The following is a 26,463-nucleotide window of genomic DNA, read 5'->3' as shown; positions in this document are numbered from 1 at the left end:
TTTATTTTATTGTCCCCTTAAGAATGACCTCTATTCTTTGCCTTGGCAAGTAATGCAGCATCTGCAGCCAATGTTTTCTGTTGACAATGAGTGGCTGTTTTCACAACAACGTGGAACTGTCTGTAACTGCTGCAGGGATCGCTTGCTTTACCTGTTACACACTAGCAATAAAACACTTCACATTTTCAGCAGTTGGATGTGGACAAAAGGATTTGTGTTCCTTTGTGTATTGACAATCCCCATTGAACTCTACTGACTGGGTTATCTAAGGCTAGATGCACTAGACAGATGCAAGATAAGAGAGTGGGGACAAGAAACATCTGCTTGTGTTCTGTGTGTAAAGCAACTGTTTTTTTTTTAAGTTGGAAAATCTAATGCTGGACAAAGATGGACACATAAAGATAACAGATTTTGGCCTGTGCAAAGAAGGAATAAAAGATGGAGCAACCATGAAGACGTTCTGTGGAACACCAGAATATCTTGCTCCCGAGGTATGACATTGTTCATTCAGTATTTTGTTGTTCTATAGTCCCCCATTTTATGTTTTTTTGCCTGTTTGCTTCTAGATGAAACTCTATAAAATACTGTATTCTGCCTTTAGGACACAGACACAGTCAGTGTGTGACATTGGGTAACTGGTGTTCTGGTCATTAGCTACAGGCAATTCCTGTTCTGGATATTACAGTTGAAGTGATTCTTGTTCTGGATATCACAGTTCATAGTTTTGCTGTACTGCTTCCCATGTATAACAGCTCTACAGCTCCCAGTCCTCTTATACCACTTACTTCTGCCTATCTCCGTACATGCACAGGATGAACTTATAGCACAGTGGGGCAACAGATTTCCAGGTGAAAGAAAGCAACATTTTTTGCCTCAGTCCCATTTTCCGAGATTCAACCAGATCTGCCCATAATTCCAAACACTTTCAGTACAAACCACTATTTTTATTTGGGTGCAGTGCCACCTCCTACTGGCTTTGCTGAAAACACTTATCTTTTCCACAGGCTGCAAATAAATAGCAGCAAAAGGAAAAAAGGGTGCTCCAGAACATTTATGTAAATTGCTGACCGAGTAAATCAGGTGGTCGAGGTGCACCAGACCCTCGGCTTCAGGGAGCGACAAGCCAGTATATGTGACAAGAAAAACAGGGATGTCCTGCACTCAAAGGAATCCACAGGCCCAATATTAAGTACCGTTAGGGTACGAAACGTGTAGGGCCTCTGGAGATGTAATAATATATATAACTTTCACTAATAAATACAGTTTCTTACCTTATTTTTTTGGCCCTGTGGATTCATTTGAGTGCAGGACAGCCCTGTTTTTCTTGTTGCAAATAAACAGCACTGTCTGATTTGTGTTGCAGAAAAAAGCAACAAATGTTTAAAATGCAAATCATTTTGGTTCCCTTTAATAAATGACCACCCTTTGAACCCCATATAAATAAATTTAATCCATACATATATATACATACATACATTAAATTATTTACAGATTTGTAGGCAGCCAGATTGAGGTTCGTTGCTTACTCACCAGCGAAACTAAGTATTGTTAGATCATTCCATAATCCCTTGCATTCAGGAGTGTGTGTCTCATTTATACAGGCATTTCTATAAGCACAGGTATGTGATCTGTTGTCTGGAAACTGTTATCCAGAAGGCCATCTCCCATAGATTCAATTTTTATAAATTTTTTTATAACTAACATTTAAGAAAATGATTTCCATTTTCTCTTATTAATCCGTATTGGAGGCAAAACAAGCCTATTGGGTTAATTTAATGTTTACATGACTTTTTAGTAGACTTAAGGTATGAAGATCCAAATTACAGAAAGGCCCCTTACTCGGGAAACCCCAAATCCCTAGCTTTCTGAATAACAGATCCCATTCCTGTATTTGTGCACTGTTCTTAGTGGTCAAATGTGACAAGCTAGGATTATGATTATTCAAAAGAGAAGTCACATTGCAATGGTTACATCTCTTTACAATACTGGAAAACTCAGATTGACACCCCAAAAACAAATCGTCTGTGGCAAGTCATTGGTATTTTGCCGCTCACTGTCAATATTAAAGGAGAAGGAAAGCTCCAAGACGGTTTATTGCCAACAGATTAGCCACAATAGTGCAAGCTAGAATGCTATATCTATAGATCTGCAGAATGCTTTACCATACCTGAGTAAACAGCTCTAGACACTGTCTCTGTTTGTTTAGGATAGAAGCTGCCATATAAGCTTGGTGTGACATCACTTCCTGCCTGAGTCTCTCCCTGCTCACTTACAGCTCTGAGCTCAGATTACAGCAGGGATGGGAGGAGGGAGGGGGAGAGGAGCAAACTGAGCATGCTCAAGCCCTGTCCTGGAGGTTTCAGCTGAAAACAGGAAGTCTGATACAGAAAGAAATGCTTTATTTCTTTTGACAGAGGACTCAGAGCAGCATTACTTTGAGGGTTTACTGGTGTATTTATATAGACCTTTCTGATAAAGCTTACTTAATTTTAGCCTTTCCTTCTCCTTTAACTTGGGGTCCATGTGCACCTGTCCCTATCCTTCAGCATTCAGGGATACAGGAATCCCAGTGGGGTAGGTGCTCACAGAAACCCACAACCAGCCCAGTACTGAAAAATAACTTTTATTATTATTATTGCATTATTTGCAAAACGCTTTGTACACCAAGGCATTTGATCATAGGACTAATGATAAAGTGTTATACTGTATGACACACATAGGGTTGCCACCTGGCCGGTATTTTACAGGCCTGGCCGGTAAAAATGATGGTTGATCCCAATGTTATTAATAGGGAAAAAAGATAAATAAATAGGAAGACCGGTATTTTTCAAGAAATGGTGGCAACCCTAGACACACATAAGGCTTGCAAGTGAAAATGGTATTGTTGCACCCTAAAATTCAAGGCTGGTTCATATGGTTTTGAGACATTTACTTTTTTAACCTTTTATAAACTTCAGTGTGCGGCAATACCACAGGGTTGGGTGTTCTTTTGTATCAGGACCTGAAACAACAAAAGGCTATTAGTGTGGTTAAACCACCTCATCAAATATTTTCCTGTAATAAAGCCTAATTTTTTCTTTTACTGGCCTAGTTACAGGTTTCAGTTCGTGCAGATACCACTTGCATTCCATATCTGTAATTCTCCCCAAATATTACTCTATGTGGCCTCCAAGCAGCCCAGACTGGAGACCAATGCAAGAGAGTTGAGGCACCTGAGGAAGGGATTGGGTTACACACCTCCCCTGAACTACATGGAATAAACGCACTCTCTTTGAAGAACAAGTGGGTGTCCAAAATGTTTTCTTTATTTCACAGGTTGGAAGGAAGGTACCAGGATTTCCCACTTGTGCCCCAGTGTTTTTTGTTTTGTAAGACATACACCTGAAAACATACACAACGTCCAAATTAGTAAATAAAAATGTTTTAGGAAAAGGGGGTGGTTCACCTTTAGGGTAAGGACACGCTAAGATTCAGGGAGATTTAGTTGCCATCGCCTCTTCTTCGGGCAACATTTCCCCCCGAAAAGCCTTCCCGCCGGCTAGAATCTAAATCAACTGTGGGATGGCACTCAGAGCTCTTCATTTTCTGAAGTTGCCTCACAAGGAACTCTCCTCGAATCTTCCCGTGTGTCTCTGCCCTTAAGTTAACTTTCAGTATGTTATAGAATGATCAATTCTAAGCAACTTTTTAATTGGTCTTCATTATTTTTTTATATAGTTTAATTACTTGCCTTTTTCTTCTGACTCTTTCCATTTTTCAAATGGGGGTCACCGACCCCTTATAAAAAACAAATGCTCTGTAAGACTACACATTTAGTAGCACATTTAGCAAGGGTCGAATTTTTTTCATTCATTTGAGTTTTTTTAAACTCCCTTTACATCAAATTTATTCTAAATTTAACTGGGGGTTATTTAAGAAAAAAAATGGAATATCTAAAACTCAGACTAATTTTACCGACCCAAAAAAAAAATCGAATTTGACCAAACTTGATTAGATTTTTTTTTCAAAAGGAAGGCTACAAAGATCTCTAAATTGGACCTCTCCCATTGACTTATACAGTAATTCGTCAGGTTTTAGGTGGCAAATAGTCGAATATGAATTCTTAAAGTGCCAGAGTGAAAAATCTGAAAAGTTTTTTTTTTTTTAAAAATTTGAATCGAGTTTGGATGATTCCCTAGTCGAATTTGACCATAAAACAAATTTGAATTTTCAATTAGACCCTTAATAAATCTGCCCCTTATTGTTATTGCTACTTTTTATTGCTCGTCATTCTATTCAGACCCTTTACTATTCATATTCCAGTCTCAATGACTGAATTCCAAATCAACGCATGGTCACTAGGGTGACCCTAGCAACCAGACTGCTGAAATTTGCAAACTGGAGAGCTGAATAAAAAGCTTAATGACAATAAGAAAACTAATTAAAAATTGTCTCAGAATGTCAGTCCCTACATCATACTAAAAGTTAACTCAGAGGTGAACAATCTCTTTAAAGTAACCCGTTTGCAGTACGTTGGTTAATAAGAGTCTGGGCCTTGGTGCAGTTGAAGAATTTTCCTAGTGACAGGGATTCCACGTGTCCCTGTTAATTCCCAGGCTGCTCTGTAGTGTGAATGTTGTGTATGCTCCGTGTTTGTGCAGTTGTTACTTGCTGCTGGTGCTTGTGTTTTTTTTTTGTTCTGGTTGGAATCTGGTGCATGAGAGGCAGCGCTGGGTCTCTGTGTGCTTTGATGTATCCATGATAATAGTGACTACAGCTGTTGTGCCCTATCTTGTAAATTCCATTGTACAGCTGTCCGGAGCTCCTCTGCGTGGATTGATGATTATCCTTGTTTAGCATATGACTTTGCTACACAAAAATTGTCTGTTGGTGGCAGACTTATTGTAACAAAGCATCAGAAAAGACACTGATATGCCTCTGCTCAGGGACTATGTCCAATATATCATGCTTTGACATTTAGAAGTTCCAAGCCTCGGATACTGGAATGTGCCTCTTGTGTTAGAGCCCCTTTTTTTATGACACAGTATTTATATAGTGCCAACACTTAACATGATTTGCAAATAACAAAAAAGATGCAAAAAGCCAGTCTCTAGCACTGCAGCAGTATAATGTATAAGATGGAAAATACTCACCGTTCACCCCAATCTATGGGTCCATATATATATATATATATATATATATATATATATATATATATATATATATATATATATATATATATATATATATATATACATACATATACATACATACATACATACACACCAAACAGCAAAAGGATATGTTTTTTTTTCAAAAAAGTAAACCGAAAAGTGGTTTAAAAGTTCAAATGCATTTATTTAGGACAATACAGGTGAAGGCCTAACGCATTTCGTGCCTATTGGGGCACTTACTCATAGGCTCATGAGAGATTCAGCCTGATGCACAATGCAGGGGTCTACTCTCTAGAGCTCAATATCTTAAGCCCCCCCAAAAGGCCTGTTGTGGATTTGAAACTCTATAAAACCTGTTTGTATCTGCCTAAAACTAGAATTTATACTCTGAGCCAAATTATAGCTATGTAAACCTAACAAGTGTTTCACCATTTTTCTTGAAAATGTGCCCTCTGGGTGGCAGCTGCCTCCCCTATACAGGTATAGGACCTGTTATCCAGTATGCTTTCCATAATTTGGATCTCCATACCTTGAGAAAACTAGAAAATCTTTTAAACATTAAATGGACCCAATAGCCTAGTTTTTGCTTCTAATAAGGATTAATTATATCTTAGGAATAGACAAAAGTTCACTCTGGAGAGCCAATTTGAATCCAGTGGATTCAAATTGGCTCTCCAGAGTGAACTTTTGTCTATTCCTTGGATATTGTGTGGCTTGGACGGTGCCACTGACTCTGTTGGATAGAGCCTGGATAACTTTGGAGTGAGGGACCACCCAACATATGATTAAAGTACTCGTTAATTATATCTTAGTTGGGATCAGATAGAAAAGAAATCATTTTTTAAAATGTGGATTATTTGGATAAAATGGAGTCTATGGGAGACAGCTATTCTGTAATTCGGAGCTTTCTGGATAATAGGTTTCCAGATAATGGATCCCATACATGTATTTGTAGAAAGCCACATTTTTATCACTGTGCCACAATAGACCTTTAATCTTTACGGCAAACTCTTCTATACAGGCATTTTACTTGTCATATCCCTTTTAAAAATTAAAGATATCTGGAACAGGCGACCCAAAAAGTGTAGCTGCCATCCTTGATGGGTTCTCTATGTTAACGTCACTTTGTCAGAATACAGAATTAAAGGAAACATTTGATTTGTGTTGTTGGAGAATATCATTCTTTATTGCCATTTTTCACAGGATTGATGGGTTGAGCCCAGGAAAGCACAAAGTTATGGTTTCCATCTTTTCCTTGGTTCCAGAAGAGCGCTTGATTATGGATCAAGAATAATATACATATGTGTTGCTGGGGCGAGTGGACTGAACACATCCCACATTTAATTGTATTAAATAAGGAGGCAGTAGTATAATAGGATTTCCTATATCACTCCCAGGTTATGCACAATCTTCCTGGAACAATGACACCCTGAGGCACAGAAAAAAAGCAGAACAGGCAAATAGAAAGAAATTGTCAGGGTCAGAGAAAGGGGCCTAGGAAGTAGCAAAGGGATTGTGGGAAGACTGTTTCAACTGATTTTTCATAGATCTAATTCTAATCAAATTGAAGTCAGCCTATGTACATTAAAAGCTCAGTTTGTTAACACCCACCATTGGCACGAGAGGTCATAAGATGACCCGGATATGAACACTCTTCAGTCTAGTAAGAGCCAATGAAAATAAGTAGATGCCTCATCTTGCTTCCAGGGAATTTATCCACTCTTCCCCTGACTTTGGGATAAAAGGGCAAATGCTCCCGTTACAGAAGGCCCAGGCTGCTCCGTGGCTTTGCTAATAAGGCACTTACTGCACTACTGCACTACTACACTGCTCTACTACACTGCTCCTCAGGCTAGCTCTGGAGGCCATCTGTACTTCTCAATGATCCAATCTCTTTAATAGACAACAAGTCACCAATTACAATGAACTAGCTCTTCTTTCTGTACCAACGAGACAAACAGTCCTTTGTAGTGAACAATTCCTGGCAGCATCCCCGTTACTGTATGTCACAAAACACTCGGAACTTCTAGGAAAACCCAAGCACAATACATACCCTTTTATACGTAATGTGAGCATTCAAAGGGAACAGATTTCATTAGCTGCCAGCAAAGCACAACGTCCACCAAGATGCTTTTGCACAACTGGAGAAACTCTTGGCTGAGGTTTAAAGGCAAAATATACCCTGGAAAATGTCTTGGATCAGGTTCTCACCAGATTGCTAGTGGTTAGCTAAGGATGTTTTGAATGTTATCCCTCCGTTAAAGGGGAACTCCACAAACCGATAACTTTAGCTTTTTGAAAAGTAAACATAATTTCAAGCAACTTTGCAATATACATCAATTAAAAAATATGCAGACTTTTCATGATTTTTAATAGTTTCTGACAGTTCCCTAAACCTAGCCCCCTGCTCTCCTGCTGATCTGTCTGACTACTTTGCTGAGCTGGCTAACTACTGTTACTTTGTATCAACAGCCATCTGTCCTTAGCCTGCATCCTCTAAACCTCACAATTCCCTGCACAAGTGATTTCAATAAGGAAAGAACATCCCAGTGCAATGCATTGTTGGTTATGTAGTTCCTGCATGCTGTCTGTAAGCTGTGGAGAAGTTGTTACAATTTGTAACATCAGTGTTTAGTCCCTCCTCCCCTGCCAGGATTTCAAATGAAGCAGAAAGAGAAGAACTGTTAAACAGCTGGATTTCAGCATAGAAAATGGCATTTATTCATACTTTTTGAAGAAACCGGTAACTGTGATGGGTAAATTAGGGGTTTCTGTGTTATGTGGGCCTCTTTAAGCATTTTGGTATTTCCAGTATATAGTGACTGCTGATTAAATAGGCAACTCCATTTGCAATGTACATTTTAATAAGATAAGGAGATGAGGCCAGTTGGTTGTGGCTGGGACTAACTATGAGGAACTAATGACATACAGCACCATCTTTATTTCTTTGCTGTGCTGCCCATTGTGGTTGTGTAGGTCAGAAACCATGGCCAAGTGATGAGAAGCAGTGACGGAAGTTTGTTGCCACATCTACTGAATTGTTTGTCTATATAAAGATATGCATGTCCTCCAGCAGCAACACACATGATAAGATATACAATCCCTAATGTTTTATTGGCAACGGTCAGTGTTTATTCTCTCTTTAGGTATTTTTGAGGCCACTTTATCAAACCTCAAACACAAATATTTATAAAGAAAACTAAAGGTAAATGTGGCTGTCCCTAGGAAGTACTAGATATCAAGTGAGAGGGACCATCCTGACTTGATTACAGACTACTAAAAAAATATGGAACACTGAACACAAGGCTTGATAAGATTAAAAAAGTAAAAACCCATTTCTACTGAAGTAAATAGTGGTATTGGGGACCAGTGTCTAAAGACAGTAGGGGTCATTCCCAAAAGCCCGGGGTGCAAGTGCTCTGGTTCTTTTTACACTTCTTCCTTTGGAGGAGGGCTTGGCTTTTAAACAGAAATGCTTTTCACCTGAATCTATAACTTGTCTCATATTCCCCATCATTGTGCTTTCTCTGGACTAGCAGATTAACCTGTGGGATATCCCCGGTGTATTCACTTGATGGGGTCAGCGTGATTAATAGAAATTTTTCAGCTCTGGCACATTGCCAGCAATGCATGATGTGGTCTTTCTTTACTGGAGCGTATTGCTGGGACTAGTCCGATTCATGAGTCTGTATATAAGCCACTCATGTGACTGGCTCCATAGGGGTCTGTTGGGGCAATTTTCCCAGGATAATCAAATCCGGTTTGAAAGTGGCCCACTGACTGTAGTCGCCCGGGATAAATCTTCGCTACTTCGGTCGACTAATCTCCCCAAAATGCCTTCCCACTGTCAAGAATATGAATTGTCGCGGGATGGCATAAGTGTCACTTCGGTCTTCCAAAGTCGCCGGATGTTTCCTTGTGAGGCGACTTCGGAAAACCGAAGCGACGCATTCTTGCCTGGTGTGAAGGCATTTTGGCGAGATTAGTCGCCCGCAGTAGCGAATATTTATCAAAGGCGGCTAAATCTCCGTGTGTGCCACCACCCTTAGTGTGCTTGTATATAAACCCTATAATGTACACGGTATGCATTGTGCTGGGTTTAACTGCAGGCTCAGCTTCATGATACACAAAAGAACCAAAAAGAGCAAATAAACTGTACGGAGCACTGGTTAATAGATCTGGTAAGTGACTTTGTCAGAGAATGTGTCGCACAGCTCGTCGGATTTTACTGATAAAGGATGAGTTTGGCTCCCGGAATCCTAGCAGGCCGGCAGCTGTGTTGCTCTTGTACATATATGGGGCAGCTGTAGAACCAGCTGTCGTTTGGTGTGAATCATCCTGCTGGAGATGCTGTAAATAGACCTGTGTGGGGTAATCCAATACCTGGCAGCTTCTTGGTTTTAAAAGCAGGTCTTATGCCTTCTTTCTGCTCCTGTAAAAGTTCCATTTTAACATATGTAGGGAGCAAAACAAAACAGGCGAGGGAGGGGGGCTTCCATTTATTAAATAAGACGTTTTTTCTCCGCATTAGGCTCATTCAGTAATTCAGCCACATCCCTAGTTAGAATTTATCAAGGGATCCATTCATGAGATGTCCTGGTGAATGAGAATAACGATAACGAACAGATCTGGTGATCATTAGGCGTGTTTAGTACAGTAACGTGAATTTAGGAGCCATTAACAATCTTGTAATAGAATTAATGGGCCATAATGCTTTCTAGCTCTTATCGGTACAGACTGGCAGTACAGCATGAACATGTGGAAAGATATAAACTGCCATATGCAATATAGAAACTTCTCAAATGAACAGCGACAACGGTAGCAAGATGAGATTTAGAGGGCTATAAAGAAAGGCTTGTTAACCTCCTGTTCCAGTGTGTGCCGTCTTTGCACTAAATCAGCAGAACTTTGCACTAAATCAAATCCTTGTATTGCCGAGGTCGGCTGTGACAGGCGTGCTGCTCTCCACCTGCTCTGAACTACAACTCCCACAAACGCTTAGCAGCTGAAAGAACATATAAATGGAGAGATATTAACTTATGTGTAATATTGAGGTGCTGTAAAGCTTAGGGTCATGACACCAAGTTGCCACCTCTGTAGTGCTGGCCAAAGACATCATGGTAAGTGCAAGTGTCCCTGCGTTCTAGTATGTGATAAAGAAAAGCCAAATGTACGTTATATAGCAGCCAAGCAGAATAACGGCCAGGAAAAGAGGCACTCTCGTAGCATGAATGCTTTTTTATATTTACTAATTGAGCCCAAAGGAAATTTATCTTCAACCTTACCTGATGGAAATGTGCTTACAATGAAACAAGGTTTTATTATGACCCGGGGGTATGAAACGAACGATAAATGCTTCCATTTCAATACAGTCTTAAAGATTGTACGTAACTGAATAAAAGCTTAGGTGTATGCAATTGGGGATATAGAGTTTAGTGCTGCTCTGCAGAAGCTTAGGGGCAATATTTTAACCCTGGTGGTGGGGGTGGCAGGTGGGCATAATAAAGTCAATAAAATACAAAGAAAGAAAAAAAGTATTTAATGGTCATTAAAGGAGAAGGAAAGCTACCAAGGCAGTTTATTGCCAATAGATAAGCCAAAACAGTGCAAGCTAGAACACCATTTTTATTCTTTAGAATGGCTCTAAACATGGTCTCGGTTTGTTTAGGATAGCAGCTGCCTTATTAGCTTGCTGTGACATCACTTCCTGCCTGAGTCTCTCCCTGCTTGCTCATAGCTCTGAGCTCAGATTACAGCAGGGAGGGAAAGGGAGGGGGGAGAGGAGCAAACTGAGCATGCTCAAGCCCTGCCCTGGAGGTTAAAGCTGAAAACAGAAAGTCTGATACAGAAGCCCATGTGTATACAATAGAAGGAAAGAAATGTGGTGTTTCTTTTGATAGAGGACTCAGAACAGCATTACTTTGAGGGTTTACTGGTATATTCATATAGACTTTTATGATAAAGCTTACTTCGTTTTAATCTTTCCTTCTCTTTTAAGGAGCATTTACCCAGATATAGTGCAGTAATCTGAAGTAGTTCAAAGGGGAGCTGGTGTTGCTATAAACAAAGTTTAGTCTCCCAATATGGCATACTTCTGAACTAAAGGTCCAAGTCACCAGCGTCTGATTGCCTGTCTGAAAGATAGCTGACCTTAAAACTGCCAGATATTTACTGGGCAGGGTGGAAAGTCCCATGGGACAAGGACTACATAAGCCTATTGAGTGGGTCCTCTCCCAACTGGGCCTCCATAGGCCTAAAGAAGTACATTATTTTTAATGATGAGTGTCCGTTCCTTGCCCAAAGAGATCCACAGACTGTGTGCCATTATAAGGTCCTGCTATAAAACTTTAAGAAGAAAGACATTTAAGCAAGCAAACAAGGAACGGCAGCTTGAAGGCATAGGAGGTTAAAATGTCAGAATGTTATAGTTATTCTAATTTAAGTCATATTTTCACTAATGATTTTGTTTAAAATAAGCTACATTGTGTTTAATCCCTCTGTGCTTGTTTTCTAGGTGCTAGAAGATAATGACTATGGTCGTGCTGTAGACTGGTGGGGCTTGGGCGTAGTGATGTACGAGATGATGTGTGGGCGCCTCCCTTTTTACAACCAAGACCATGAAAAATTGTTTGAACTTATCCTTATGGAAGAAATTCGATTCCCACGCACTTTATTGCCAGAAGCAAAGTCTTTGCTGTCTGGTTTGTTGAAGAAGGACCCTAAGCAAAGGTTTGTGAGGAGATTTGACATTTGATGTTCTAGTACTTGCCTCTCATAGTATCATATCATTTAAAATGATCAGTTTGGCTGATAAACCTCTGGTTTGGTTTTAACAAAGTACATGAGCCAAAATGTAAAGCCCCAGTGTCCAACGAGCCAAACACAAGCAGAAGGGTGGAATGAACAGCACGGTTATTTATAGTCTGTGTAGTTACTAGAAGATGTAGTTCCACAGCAGCATTGCAGCAAGGAATGAAGAGATGGATCTGCAACCTGTGGTTTTCTAATTTTTTACTAAATCACAAGACCCAGGACACCAAAAACCACTTGTTTAGCAAGAAGCAAAAATACACAGATTGCCTGTCCTTGATGTAGAACATCTGATTTTAATATTCAAATGCAATTCTAAAAAAAAAAAAGAAGCTTTAACAAATATGTGCCATTCCTGTCCAGTCCAGTGCCGCTGCTCACACTGTATTCTCCTAACAGATTCTCTCTTTTACAATGTGCAGGTTAGGTGGCGGGCCAGACGATGCAAAAGAAATCATGCAACACAAATTTTTTGCTGGAATTGTATGGCAAGATGTTTACGAGAAGAAGGTAATTATATGTCACAGAAAACACTCAGAGGAGCAGTTGTGTATGCCCAAGTCAAAGTGCAGCTGGGAATGAATCTTGGTATATTGAAATTGTTGACTAGCAAGCTCACCAACTGAGATTTTGGGGGGTGGGGTTCCCTGTAGTGCTGTGAGCTTAGCCAGTCATTGCATTTGCCATGCATCTCATCATTGCATTTGATCCATCAATCTCATCCAGCCTTTGGTTTGGAGGAAAGGATGCATGCATATAGCTTTAATGGCACACTAAAGTTGGTTTGCATGGTGCAGCAATTCAATATATGAGCACTCTATGGGCTCTACGTTAATTGTCAGGCAGGGAGGCACTGTGCATTCATCAGTTGAAGCCGCATTACTTTATTGCAGAGCAAGCGATGTCTTTATAAGGTTGAGTGCAGAATTTGTATTTGGAGAGTCCTTGTGACTTTCCATTTTATCAGTCTTTCAAATTTGCTTCTATGGCATTCTGTTACTTTTTTATTTTATGTGGCAATATTCAGTGAGGCCAGTGTAATTTGTTGGTACTTCAAGCTGACCCCAACTTTTCAGTGAGTGTACAGCAGAATTATAGTTTCTTAGAGCTGTTGTAAATGGTCACAAAACAAAGAAGCAAAGCCAAGTTGAAATACTTGTTCATATTTTATTCTACATGAGATGATTCCTAAAGCTCTTCTCGTTCACACACCTACCTTCTTGCTGGTAAGTAGGGATGCACCGAATACACTATTTTGGATTCGGCTGAACCCCCGAATCTTCACGAAAGATTCAGCCGAATACTGAACCAAATCCTAATTCGCATATGCAAATTAGGGGTGGGAAGGGGAAAACATTTTTTACTTCCTTGTTTTGTGACAAAAAGTCACATGATTTCCCTCACTGTCCTAATTTGCATATGCAAAATAGGATTCCGTTTGGCCAGGCAGAAGGATTCGGCCGAATCTTAATCCTGCTTAAAAAGGCAGAATCCTGGCCGAATCCCGAACCGAACCGAATCCTGGATTTGGTGCATCCCTACTGGTAAGGCACTCACAAATGGAAAAGTCACACCTGTATGAGATTGTGTCAGGAGACCCTTCTCTGGTTGAGCCATTTATCTGTTTCATCAGACTCCTGTTGAGGAGCATGGCTTGGCAAGCAAAGGCTAATGGAATGTGTATCAGGCCTGGCGAGACTTCCCCTAAAATCAGTAAGGATTAGTTCATGTGCCCAAGTAATGGGAGCACTGAACATTTTTGAGGCCAGAACAGAGAGCTGTATCTGTGCCTGATTAGCTTTTCATTGCAATTGTCTCCAAAAGCAACAACAACAATTTAAGTCATAAGGAAATTTTGAGACAGGGACCAACACATGAAGGATCTCAGGGAGACATGTTAGATTACATTATTAAAGTTTGAAAATCCTCCAGAAAACAAGGTACAATTAGTATAGACACCACACAAGAAAAGTTTTTTGATTTTACAAATTGCTTTTACAAAGTGGACTATATGTTTGTTTGTGTAGAAAATGTCCAAGTCCTGTGTCAGTAGAACATCATCAGCCACACAGGCCCCATCTTGCATTATTATCAATAGTAGGTAGAAAATGTTGTATTTGGCTCCAGCCAGACATAATGGGATTATCTAGAAAGTTCTACTTCTGTTCATCAGACCATGGATTTCTTGACAAAAATCTAAGTGCGATTTTGTGAACTATAGATACACTTCTTTTCTTCACCAAACGATTGTTGGCCTTGCTGTTGGAGACTTTTTCATAGGATGTCTACTCTTCCAGGCTTGACCCATATATTGAGTAGGGCTCTCACTGTGGTTGATTGAGATTTAGAGCCTTAGCAAAGGCTGTGCAACCTTATCCAAACTGAGAGCTTTTCTACAAATGTTTTTTTCTCCCAGAAGTCTTCAGAATGCTTTGAATATGAAATAATGGACCTCTAAAATTCTGTTTTGACGGTCTAAGGTTTAAGTTAGAAGCTGGTAATTATATCGGACAGTGCTGACCCAGATTAGGCCTGATTATATTCAGTTTACTCTTACTGCCATCTTAATTTGGTTGATTAAAGTTTTGGGAGCAATTACTTTTCCATACATCATTCTATATTACAGTACATGTCATTATCTTGTACACCCAGCAAATTTCAAGAAACCATACTGATGTCTAAAAAAGATCGGATTACATTTTTCATAAAAATATGTAAACATTTTGGGGAGATACATTTATGGGCAGATTTACGAATTTGTACTGTAGTAAAGTCAAATATACTCAGAACTCGAAGGGGAGGTTATTTAAGAAAAAATTTGAACGTCTAATAATCGAATAGTCCTGACCCGAAAATTCCTCTGAAAAAAAAACTTGAATGTCATGAAGGCAATTAGAAAGGAGTCAACGGACCTCTGCCATTGACTTGTAAACTTGGCAGGTTTAGGTGGCAAGTATTCGAATTAGAACTGTTTTCATGGTCGAGGTGCGATCAATCTCATATTCAAATTTACATTGGAATTTGGGGATTAAAATCCGAATGTGTGAAATTTGACACACAAAAAAAAATTTGAATTAATTAATAAATACCCTGTATGCCCCTGAATATGTGCCATAAAATCCTTTCTCATTACTTTTTCCTGAATCTATGACGTAAATAAATGATTTTAACAGCGAAGCAAGTGTTTTTTTAATATTATTTCCTTATGCTACCAACATTTTACAAGTTTATTTATTTTTCTTTATTAAAGACACCTCTCTCTGGACATAAGCTCCTCTTTTCCTTTCTGTGAGATCAGCCTTACAATGGTTTTTGTTCTAAGGATTAAAATTTCAGTGATCCCACTCATTCTCCACGGGTGTCAGCCCTTTATGCATTGACTGGCAAAGCATGAGCTTGGGGGTCTCCTGTTGAGGCTTTTATGTTTTAAAGAGTAATAGACTGACAAAGAAAATTGAGTCTTCCACCTTGAGCCTCTGCAAAAAGAGTTTTCCTGACATTATCATTTCTATTATGGGGACAATTTTTTTTTCCACTTGCGGAGTTTGGAAACTCCATGTCCTGTTGTTGCTTCTAGCTAAAGTTATATGTGTAGTTCATAGGCTAGATTTAGCATCAAATGGGCTGTTTAGAATTCTTCTTTTTGCTTGGGTAAATCATGGTCATTTGGTAAATGGCACTATGGAAATATAAAAATGATTTTGATGAGATAAAACCTAATTCCTGTATTGTTTGTGCATTTTTCTTTATATAAGTGGGAATGATTATCTTTGGCACTGGCAGTGGATCATGCCTCTGGCTGATATTCTGATATTTGACAACTGGGGCCTTGAGCAGCTTTTGTTATTTGTCTGGAATGTTGCCTTTACTCAAGAAACATAGTATGGCTCATTTAAAAAGACTGGGCAAATTTGCACCTGGGCAGTAACCCTTAGCAACCAATCAGTGATTAGCTTTTTTCATCCAGCTGCAGGTTGAACAATGAAAGCAATCATCTGATTGGTTGCAATGGATTACTGCCCAGATGCAAATTTGCCCAGTCTTTATAAATCACCCCCAGTATGTGAGTTTAGAAAAAGGACTTACATTGATCAAGCCGTTCCCTATTGAATATAAAAACCTCTCCCAGTTCAGCTGGTGTGGGGCTGGTTTAGGCTTTGGGTTGGCATTGTCTTATTACAGAGAAAACCCCAGTCAAAATGAAGAGATTGTTTTAATAAGACACTATGGGTATTGATGTATTTTTAGAACTTTTTGCATATCCCATACCTGTACTATATTGTATGGGTCAATAGACAATGATAGGCCAAGTTAAAGGGAAACTATTGCAAAAATGAAAATGTAATATAAGCTTTATCATACTGAAATAAGAAACTTTCTAAATGCAATTCTGCATTTTTACTGAAATAATAATCAAGTTTATCTTCACTATTCCTCTCTCAGCATCTGTTTCTCTTCATTCTCTCTTCATGCAGCAGTTGGTGTCAGATATATGTCAATATATCTTATAGGTGGCTCCCTTCCTAACAGATGTATTAGAGGTCACTTAAATAGCTGATTCCAGTACAAACATAATCTAACAAAATAACTGCCTTTTGCACAAATTCTGCATGTAGAGAGACAGGATGTTTGTTTAATTTAATAGAGTGAACTCTAATACATCTTCTAGGCAAAAGAAGCCCCCCTATAAGATATATTGGATTATTCATCTGACACCCACCTCCTGCATGAAGAGAGAATGAAGAGAAAAAGATGCTGAGAGAGGGATAGTGAAGATAAACTTGATTATTTCAGAAATGGTACAGAATATTTAATTGATTGTATTTAGAAAGTTTCTTCAGTATGCTGAAGCTTATATTACATTTTCATTTTAGTTATAGTTCCCCTTTAAGAAGTTTTATGATGGAAAACTAAGGACCCGTGTGTGCTTTTGTGCCAGAGCTGTGGATGCTCAAGGCCTTGCATAGGGCACATACTAAATAAAAATAGCTGGAACACAAACTATGACTGGCTACGGAATGCATGAGCAGTGGCTTTTCTGGAAAGAATTACCCCTGCGAGAATCTGAATCATGTTACATGTTAGTAGAACGTATTATTAAATTGCTTTCTGGTGTTCAGCAATCATTTATATGAACTGTTTTACCTTGCTCATAAAAGCTAGAAGTTATGCTTCTTACAGTTCAGCCCTGTGTATGAGCTGCGCCCGACAGTGTATGAACTGTTAAAGCACCTCATAAATTGTCCCTCTCGTGCACTGCTTTATCTTGCTCATAAAATGTAGCTGCTAAATGATGTGAATGAGCGGTTTGCCTGCTCAAGGAACTGTCATTGCCATTGATTAAATGAATTCTACTCCTCACATTTTATTCAGTATATTCAGGGCAATAATCTTCCCCATTCAGGTTTATTCTAAAGAACTGATTATCCTACTTGGCTAAAATGTACAGCTCTAAGCATAGGAAGTATGTGGAAACTTGCAAGGGGAAGTATTGAGATTATCACAGATTTTGGGGTGTGGTACATATTGAACGTATTGCTGTGTTTTGGTTGTGAATGTGACTATCCACCTATCATTCTATATATAAAACATTGGTACAAGTCTTTCTAGTTTGAGTAACAAGGGCATAAAAGCTCTCCTTGTCTACAAAATCCACTATGTTTTGTTTTTTCAGCTTATACCCCCATTTAAGCCACAAGTAACGTCAGAAACAGACACAAGGTATTTTGATGAAGAATTCACAGCGCAAATGATCACCATAACACCGCCTGACCAAGGTATTTGTTTCACTCGGTTTACTTTCGAGAAATATTTATTTCACTTGCAATTTCAGTAGGGATGCACCGAATCCACTTTTTTGGATTCAGCCAAATACCGAACCGAATCCGAACCCTAATTTGCATATGCAAATTAGGGGTGGGAAGGGGAAAACATTTACTTCCTTGTTTTCTGACAAAAAGTCACGCAATTTCCCTCCCTGCCCCTAATTTGCATATGCAAAGACGTGGCCCGGGTGCGCCAGCCCCTCAGCTCAGGGGAGCGGACAATCCGTATAGAAAAAGCATAAATGCTGGTGCCGGGCACACTGGCAAACTCACGTATTGATCGGACCAGAAAAATAGTAAATTCAAAGATGAAGCTTTATAGTCATCTCTTGCCTGACGCGTTTCGTGTCACTTGGACACTTAATCATAGGCTTGAGTGTACACAGATATGGATCAGTATTTAAAGGCTGTACCACCAATCAAAAGGGAGGGGGAGGAGAAAGGAAAAAATGAAAAATCACATCTAGTCCAAATTTCAAGGCAAAATATGCCCAAATACAGAAAATACACAGAAAATATACAGAAAATGTGTACAAAAAGCACAAAAAATTATAAATAAAGGAGAAAAGCTATATACAATCTAAAAACAACTAGCAACGAGCAAGATGATTATATAAAGGCATTGTAGAAAACTGTTTGAGTAGAAAAATATATGATTATAGATAAGTAGTGAATACGTAATTGTTACAATAATAGAAAATACTGGAATGGTCTTGTTCAAAAAGTTTGATATAAATATTGAGCAATATATGAATATATAAATATGAATAAATATGATAAATATGAGTATATGTCTTTAAGAAAAGTGTCGAAACATCTTTCTTTTTATGTACTAGAAAATTATATTTGTCTATTAGTTACACACTTGGGGCAGATTTATCAAAGGTCAAAGTTTAAAAAAAACTTCGAACTTCGATTCAAAAAGACCAATCAAATGGAGGTCGAAGTTTTTTTGGGGTCGAAGTGGGCCGAATTCGGCCTACTTCGAATCGTACTTCAATTCAAAGTTTTTTTTTAACTTCGACCTTCGATCTCCCAAATTCCCCCAATTGCCTCTATACAGGTTGTAGGAGGTCCCCCATAGGCTAAAACAGCACTTCAGCAGCTTTTAGGTGGCGAATGGTCGAAGTCTTAAAGAGACAATACTTCAAAAAAAAATTCGACCTTCGAAGTTTTTTCAAATTCGACTCGAAGTATGACTATTCCCTAGTCGAAGTACACAAAAAATAGCTCGAAATTCGAAGTTTTTCACTTCGAAACTTCACCTCAACCTTTGATAAATCTGCCCCTTGGTGTGTGAAACGATATACATCAAATATCATTCTATAGTAGTTTATGCTATATGATTCGCCTCATTCTAAACAGGAGAGAAATGAAGAATTGACTTTGCACTACTCTGATTATGAACACTATATGGAGCAGAAAAGCAAAAGAAACATATTCATTACATATAGACTGCTTGTATTTTTACTAGGGATGCACCAAATCCACTATTTTGGATTGGGCCGAACCCCCGAATCCTTCACTAAAGATTTGGCCGATTACCGAGCTGAATCTGAATCCTAATAGGGAAAACATTTCTTACTTTCTTTTTTTGTGACAAAAAGTCACGCGATTTCCCTCCCTGCCCCTAATTTGCATATGCAAATTAGGATTCAGATTTGGTTTGGCCCTATCCAAATCCTGCTGAAAAAGGTGGAATCCTGGATACCTAATTTTTACATATATAGCAGCAGCCATATTAAAAGGGTGATATTGGTGTCAGTTAAGAATTGGCGTAATTATTGACATATCTGCCACCATTAGGCCTAAATTAGTTCTACCCAGTCATTTGATTACGTCAGATCTCCATTTTCATAGAAGTACATTGTAAACAAATGACTGTGGGTTTTTCCCCCCAAATAATGAAGGGACCTTAGAGCTGCAGTGATATAAAAATGGGTTCCATAATGTGGCAATGCTCTGTTACAAATACAGGTAGGGGAACTGTTATTCAGAATGCTTGGGATCTGGGGTTTTCCAGATAAGTGATCTTTTTTGTAATTTGGATCTCTATACCTACTAAGAAACCATTTAAACATGAAATAAACTCAATAGGCTGGTTTTGCTACCAATAAGGATTAATTAATTATATCTTAGTTGGGATCAAGTACAAGGTACTGTGTTATTTTTAACAAAAAAGGAACATTTCTAAAAATGAGAATTATTGCTTTAAATGGAATCTGTATTGAAGTCTGCATTCTAAAAGTTCCGCAGCAGCCAAAGGCTTCATTCTTTTAGTTTGTGCTGCAGACAAGTGTCTCATTGTGGCTCTAGTAACAGCATTACCGACCCATGCTCATTCTACGAATCCATATGCTGCTCTGTGAGTCTGGTTTCTTATTAGAGATTGTCCATACTTAACACCCACTCTAAATAACACATTATGGATTGCCAGGACACATGGCTAGCTAACAACCCCCACAGTAATTTAATAAGTACACCAGGACATGTTGCACTCGCATGCTACTTCCGTGCTATTTCTGCTAGGTCATTTTGTTTTGCATCTCAGTGACTGTACAGGACAACGGCCCCTACAATCAGTAGTTATAATACTTCAGCCAAGTCCATGTCTGGACAGGGATTCAATATAGGCTCCGGCCTTTCAATTACACAGAGGCTTAAACAGTCCCCCATGGACCCAATAAATAGTGAGTGTCTATGGCATCGTACAGCAGCCCCTCAGGCATTTGCCAGAATCCACAGATTGCCAGTCACAGCCTCTATCCATCTGTGTGCAGAGAGTGTAGTACTTCAGATTAGCAGGGTTGCCATGCCACAGTAGAGAAATATAAACTTGCCACAGAGCTGATTTTTATTACGACAGAAACAGATTTAACATGCAAAATCCACCTGGACTTACCAATAGTCAGCAATCGGATTTAAAAGTTCTGATTCCCTGGTCCATGGGGAAAAAAGATGAAGACTTATGTGTTTTATGCCCCCTTTGAGCTGATGCATAAAGGATTTGTCATACTGTACCAGATGTAGTGCAACTGCCAGAACTGACAATTACTGTTGCCTACATATAGATATCATAAGCCTTTAGATCTGCTATCTGGAAACCTTTTAATCATAAAGCTCCAATTATAGGAATGCTGTCTCCCATAGACTCAATGTTATCCAAATGATTCAAAATGTTTAATTATATTCTTTTTCTCTGTAATAATAAAACAGTAGCTTGTACTTGATCCCAACTAAGTTATAATTAATCCTTATTGAAAGCAATACCAGATCATTGGGTTTATTTAAAGTTTAAAGGGATTCTGTCATGATTTTTATCGTGTAGTTTTTATTTCTAAATTACACTGTTAACACAGCAAATAATAATAATAAAGGATATATATTTTTTTAGTTTTAAAATATTGGTGTTTAGGCATCCATCTCAGATTATTTTGCCTGGTCATGTGCCAGCGCTTTAGGATGCAACTGTTTTCTGGCAGGCTGTTTCTTCTACTCAATGTAACTGAAGGTGTCGCAGTGGGACATGGATTTTTACTATTGAGTGCTGTTCTTATATTTACCAGGGGGCTGCTACCTTTTAACCTTCCCATTGTTCTGCTGCAGGGGGGGGATGTGGGTGATATCCAACTTGCAGTACAGCAGTAAAGAGTGACTTATCAAAACGCATGACTGGGGGCACCTGGGAAACTGACAATATGTCTGAACCCATGTAATATTTGAAAATTAAATATCAAAAATCAGTTTGCTCTTTTGAAATATGAATTTCAGTGTAAAAGTCTGCTGGAGCAACACTTAAATAATGTTTTGGAAAAAAACATGTTTTTCAATGACAGTATCCCTTTAACTGATTTTCTAGTAGACTTAAGGTATGAAGATCCAAATGACAGAAAGATCCCTTATTCAGAAACTCCCAGGTACCCAGCATTCTGAATAACAGGTCCCATATCTGTACATGCACCTTAAGGCATCACCATGTACCCAAATTCATGTTTTTTATTGTATTGTTTCTTTCTCCAGATGATAATTTAGAATTTGTGGACAACGAGAGAAGACCTCACTTCCCCCAGTTTTCATACTCCGCTAGTGGAAATGCTTAGCTCTACGGCAACGGTTTCTTTTCCATTGCAACACAGACATCATTTTGGGGCACGTCAGATCATCAGACTTTGTACAGGACTTTCAATAGCCTATGAATTACAAACTATGTTTGTATGACCATAAAGAAGGATTTAAAAGAATGTCTGAAAATGAAGTCTGTATGTGAACCAGTTCTCTCATTTCCACATTTGCAAAGAAAAACCCCAGGCCATCCTCGAAAGCTCTCGCGTATGTATCGCAGTACATACTCACGTCAACGTTGATATTATGTGTTGGATGTTTCCACACAGTCTGAGAATGTGCTCATCAGCCGAACAAATGAAGAGTGAGCCTATCACATGAATTAAAGAATAAATTTAATGTCTCCATGCCCCGCCCTGGTTATCTCGCAACGTCGGCAACATTTTTGCTTTTCTTTTTTTTTTATTATAATTATTTTTAATTTATTTCATAGATTTAAATATTCAAACTGTGGGCAATTGGATTGTAGTTAGGAAATATTAAAAGGTATAGTAGTGCAATAATAGAAAATGAACATGTTTTGAGTACTTTAGTCACTTTTTATAACCGTGAAATGTCAGTCAATGGCAGACCAACAAGAGGACCAGCATTTATAGCCTCAGTGAGGTATATAATCAAACAAGAGTTCTTTTCTTGCTGTAGAAAGACAATACATATCAGTCAGGCTTAGCAAAGTGAGTACTTTTCTTCTCCAGTCACTGCACTAGTAGCATGCTTGATGAGAGTTTGGGTTTGCTAGTAAAACTGCCAGTACCTCCACAGCTAGAATCCCTAATGGTAAATCTAATATAGCCATTATTTTCAGGCTACTACAGTAGAACAGGGATGTCCCTCACAGGTGTCTGGGTTACAGCTCTCAGCATCCCTGTTCACTAACACCTCAAGACCCCACAACACGCCCCATCCTTACTGGAGAGCATGTGTCTAAATAACTACTCAACCAACAATGAAACCCTACCTAAAAGGAAACTGCAGACGTGCTTAGAATACTTCACTGTCTGTTCAGAAACACAAAACAAAATAAAAACTAAGGGGAAAAAAAAAAGAACACTACACCTCTACGAATAGTGGGAAAATTTCTTGTGTGTTTCAAAGTCTTTTCGCTTTATCGCATAACGTTAACGAAAGTCTGAAACCGTTCTTGTTCGGAACTACAGCTTGAAGCTCTAAAAGGTGTTTCATGTACAAAATGAGAGGTCTGGAAAGTGAATTAAAAAAAAAAAAATGCTTGTGTGTTACATTTAGGGAGTTATAAGAGATGTCATTTAAAGCTGCGTACTCCGGAAAAACAATGGGTTATTCAGTCATTGCGCCTCTATCCGCCCTTCCAAGTTAAGGCAAAATTAGGTGAAAATACAAGTTGCATTAATAACAGAATCAATTCGGTTTAAATATTGATGGACATATTTATGGACAACCTCTCGGAGCTTGATAGGCATTTAGGCATATGCGGTTATTCAGCAGGCCGAGGAATCGTTTCTTGCTGTTTAGGGCTCTAATCGTATATAGAAACTTGGCAACCTTAGAAATCTCACACTGTCAATACTGTCCTCATACAACCAGGAACATGACAGGGTTAATAAATAGGCCAGTGATAATACCAGCTTCCATACTTGTGGCACAACCAGTAGGTATTTGCATCTTCTAATACCTTGGGCTCCATGATCCTATTATATATTTGGATATTTGGAGTTCCCAAGTATAAACTGTAATTTCTTGTGTCAGAGGCAAATTGGAGAGGCTTCAAATTGTTTTTTTTTTTTTTTGCCTCCCTCTGGATCAACTGGCAGTTAGGCAGGTTAGAACAGAGTTAAAAGTTTGAACTTGATGGACGTGTGTCTTTTTTCAACCTAACTTACTATGTAGAAAAGCATGGTAAATCCTTTCCACTTTTTGCAACTTTGTACCCGTCCATGCTATCGTCCTCATCATTTTTATAATTAGACCCATCCATTCAGAGCACTGATGGCTATCCTGTTGTACCATGACAGTTGCATTGATCTGCGATCATGCTGGGAGGGTTATATTTTGCCAGAGATAATCCAGCATACGCTATAGATGCATGGTTGGCCTGATTTCATGGAAAGTTATTTGAAGCCTTGCTGCTGCTTTCTACATCTGTTAAAAGATGGTGCTCTCAAAAAGGTTTTTGATCATATCATTATCGGACAATCGGGCGTTTTACTATAGAATGACTGAGCACACTGCTGGAAATTGAAGAAAAAATATCCCTAGAGCACTTTTCTGTAGATAGGTTCTCGGAGCCATGTAACTTCCCTGCACCGGCGTTCTGTGCAAGGCATTATCCTCTGGATTTGTTATTGTGATTGACACTTGTGCTTAATCCGCGTTCTACCTAATGGCAATATTTAAGGGAATTGATGCAGGTTTTTATAAGCACCAGGTTATACCATGTGTAAGTTGTGGGGGAGAAGGAAATCTGAAAGTTGGACCAAGGGCTGAGAATTATGCAAATGAATTTCAGCAAAGTGAAATTAGAATCACGCTCTGGCTAATTGGATTGCAATATCTCAAAGCAAGTAGCAATAAAAACGGCCACATTCAAAACCGTGGCGTTATCCAGAGGGACGAATGGCTGCTGGATATGCAACTGAAGAGAATAAAGCGAAGCTTTTATAGTCATTGATTATCCAGACTTTGTTTTAAACGGGAAAAAAAAAAGAGGGAAAAACAGAAAGTCGATAGAAGTTTGTTGCTTGAAAGTGAAGTATAATCGAATCCAAAGCAGTGTGTGTAGAACTGTCATTGATCCAATGGCTCTAAAAAAAAACTATCGCCTTTTAATTTTGACATTTAATGTAATTACCCCACTGTACATATTATTTAATATTTTAGACTATGCTCAATTTTCTGTTTTTTTTAACATTCCTGATGCGCGTATGATTTCCTTGCAAATGAATGATCTAACAGACAGCGGAACAGCCCAAAATGTTTTTATTCTGTACCGTCGCTGAAGCACATAGAAATGTGAAGTTGAAATCCATTGATTCCGAGTTTTATTTTTTAACGGTAGAATATTAGATTGTGGAAAGGAACTAGTACAGACTTGTGTTAGCAAATGAGATAGGAGAAACTGCAACAACAACAAAATAAACTGCATGCATCTCTCTGCTCGAAACTCTGGTGACGGCACTAATTCAGTTTGTTGGACCCAGCCACCAGTTCCTCTATTAGACAGACATTGACATGTTCAAAGGCTTCCCTTTAGGTAATGTATACAGGGATGTTTCAACAACAACAAAAATAAAGGGCAGAATTTTATTTCTATTATATATTGAAGGACCATGGGGGAAAAACATTGCTGGCAGCACTTAATTATGTGATAATACAGGTAAAAGTAACAAAATACAATGACAGTGTTTTACCAAATTATGAAGACAGATACATAATATAATGGTGTTATAAGTGAAGATCGTTTGTTTATTTTTTATTCCAAGTGTAACGTTCCCCATTTTGTATTGTTACTTTTATTATTTTTTATAAAACCATTCTGAACCTATGTCTTTTTGCACATGAATGTACCTGGTTATAGATTGTCTTTCTCCTAGACTTTTTTTTTTTGTTTCCATTATTTTTTTTTTCTCTGTTTAAATATTTACTGCAGTTCATTACTATTATTTTATTATGTTTATTTTAGAGGGGAACACGTTTAAAAAAAAAAAAAATCTTAGATTTCCCAATGAATTAAAAAAAACAAAAAACAGACAAATTGCAAGAGCCCTGTCATGACTTTTTTAATGTTTAAGCAGTAGCATTTTTACTTACCACAATGCAGTTTCCCCTCTTGATGCATAAAATAAAAACTGCTTTACCCAACGTGTCTGGTTTTTTTTTGTAACGTCTCTTGAAATTAAATCTGGAAAGTGTTGTTGGGGAAAATAATGGAGACTACTGTATGTTGGATCACAGAGTTAATAGATTCAGTTTTTATCTACAATAAGTCCAGTCCTCCCTCCCAATACTATACTATAAAAGGTGCATTTATTCCATATATAGCCATTTTCAGATGTTGCAAAAGTGACTGAATTGATAATTATGTGACTTTTGTGTGAACACTTTATATTGCAAATGGTCACTTTATGGTTTTTTTTTTTTATAATAAAGATCGAGTGTGTTTTCCCAAAAAAAATCAAGTTTATCGCAGGTTGGTTCACTAAAAACTTGAATTTTTCAAAATTAAAAAAAAAAACTGAAGCTGCTAAAAGCCCGAATCAGAAAATACTCCAGCTAAAACCCATTGAGGTTATTTATGTAGAGGCATAAGGTCCCTTGACCACTTTGAAGATATTTTTTGCATTCATGATTTTTGGGTTTTTTACTCTGGTTTACACTTGAAAACTCCATAAATTTGAGTTTTTTCCCCAATGGCATTCAATTGAGGTTTTTTTCATAAATAAGCAAACATTCAAATGAGTTTATTCGAATTAGAAAAAGCCTCACAAACTTGACCTTTGATAAATAACCCCCTTAGTGTCAGATAAGATGTGGCTTTTGCAAGGATCCTTGATAAAGGTCCCAACTAGGACCAAAAC

At 38.4% G+C, this 26,463-nt stretch overlaps 1 protein-coding gene across 1 annotated transcript in view; it reads left to right on the top strand.

Annotated features, from left to right (window-relative positions):
* The window catches only part of LOC108698803 (RAC-alpha serine/threonine-protein kinase-like), an 88,228-nt gene extending 62,481 nt beyond the window's left edge, over window positions 1-25,747 (top strand). Inside the window, exons 10-14 of the mRNA XM_018230617.2 lie at window positions 363-491; window positions 11,668-11,882; window positions 12,386-12,473; window positions 17,638-17,740; window positions 21,809-25,747. Coding sequence (XP_018086106.1) covers window positions 363-491; window positions 11,668-11,882; window positions 12,386-12,473; window positions 17,638-17,740; window positions 21,809-21,888 — 615 coding nt within the window. The 3' untranslated portion in view covers window positions 21,889-25,747. The remainder of the gene's footprint in view (window positions 1-362; window positions 492-11,667; window positions 11,883-12,385; window positions 12,474-17,637; window positions 17,741-21,808) is intronic.
* Window positions 25,748-26,463: the final 716 nt, after the last annotated feature.

This window comes from Xenopus laevis, chromosome 8L (genome assembly GCF_017654675.1).
Source record: "Xenopus laevis strain J_2021 chromosome 8L, Xenopus_laevis_v10.1, whole genome shotgun sequence".
In the NCBI taxonomy this organism is placed as follows: domain Eukaryota; kingdom Metazoa; phylum Chordata; class Amphibia; order Anura; family Pipidae; genus Xenopus; species Xenopus laevis.
Note: the sequence above shows the minus strand (reverse complement) of the source record. Positions and strands in the feature narration are given on the sequence as shown.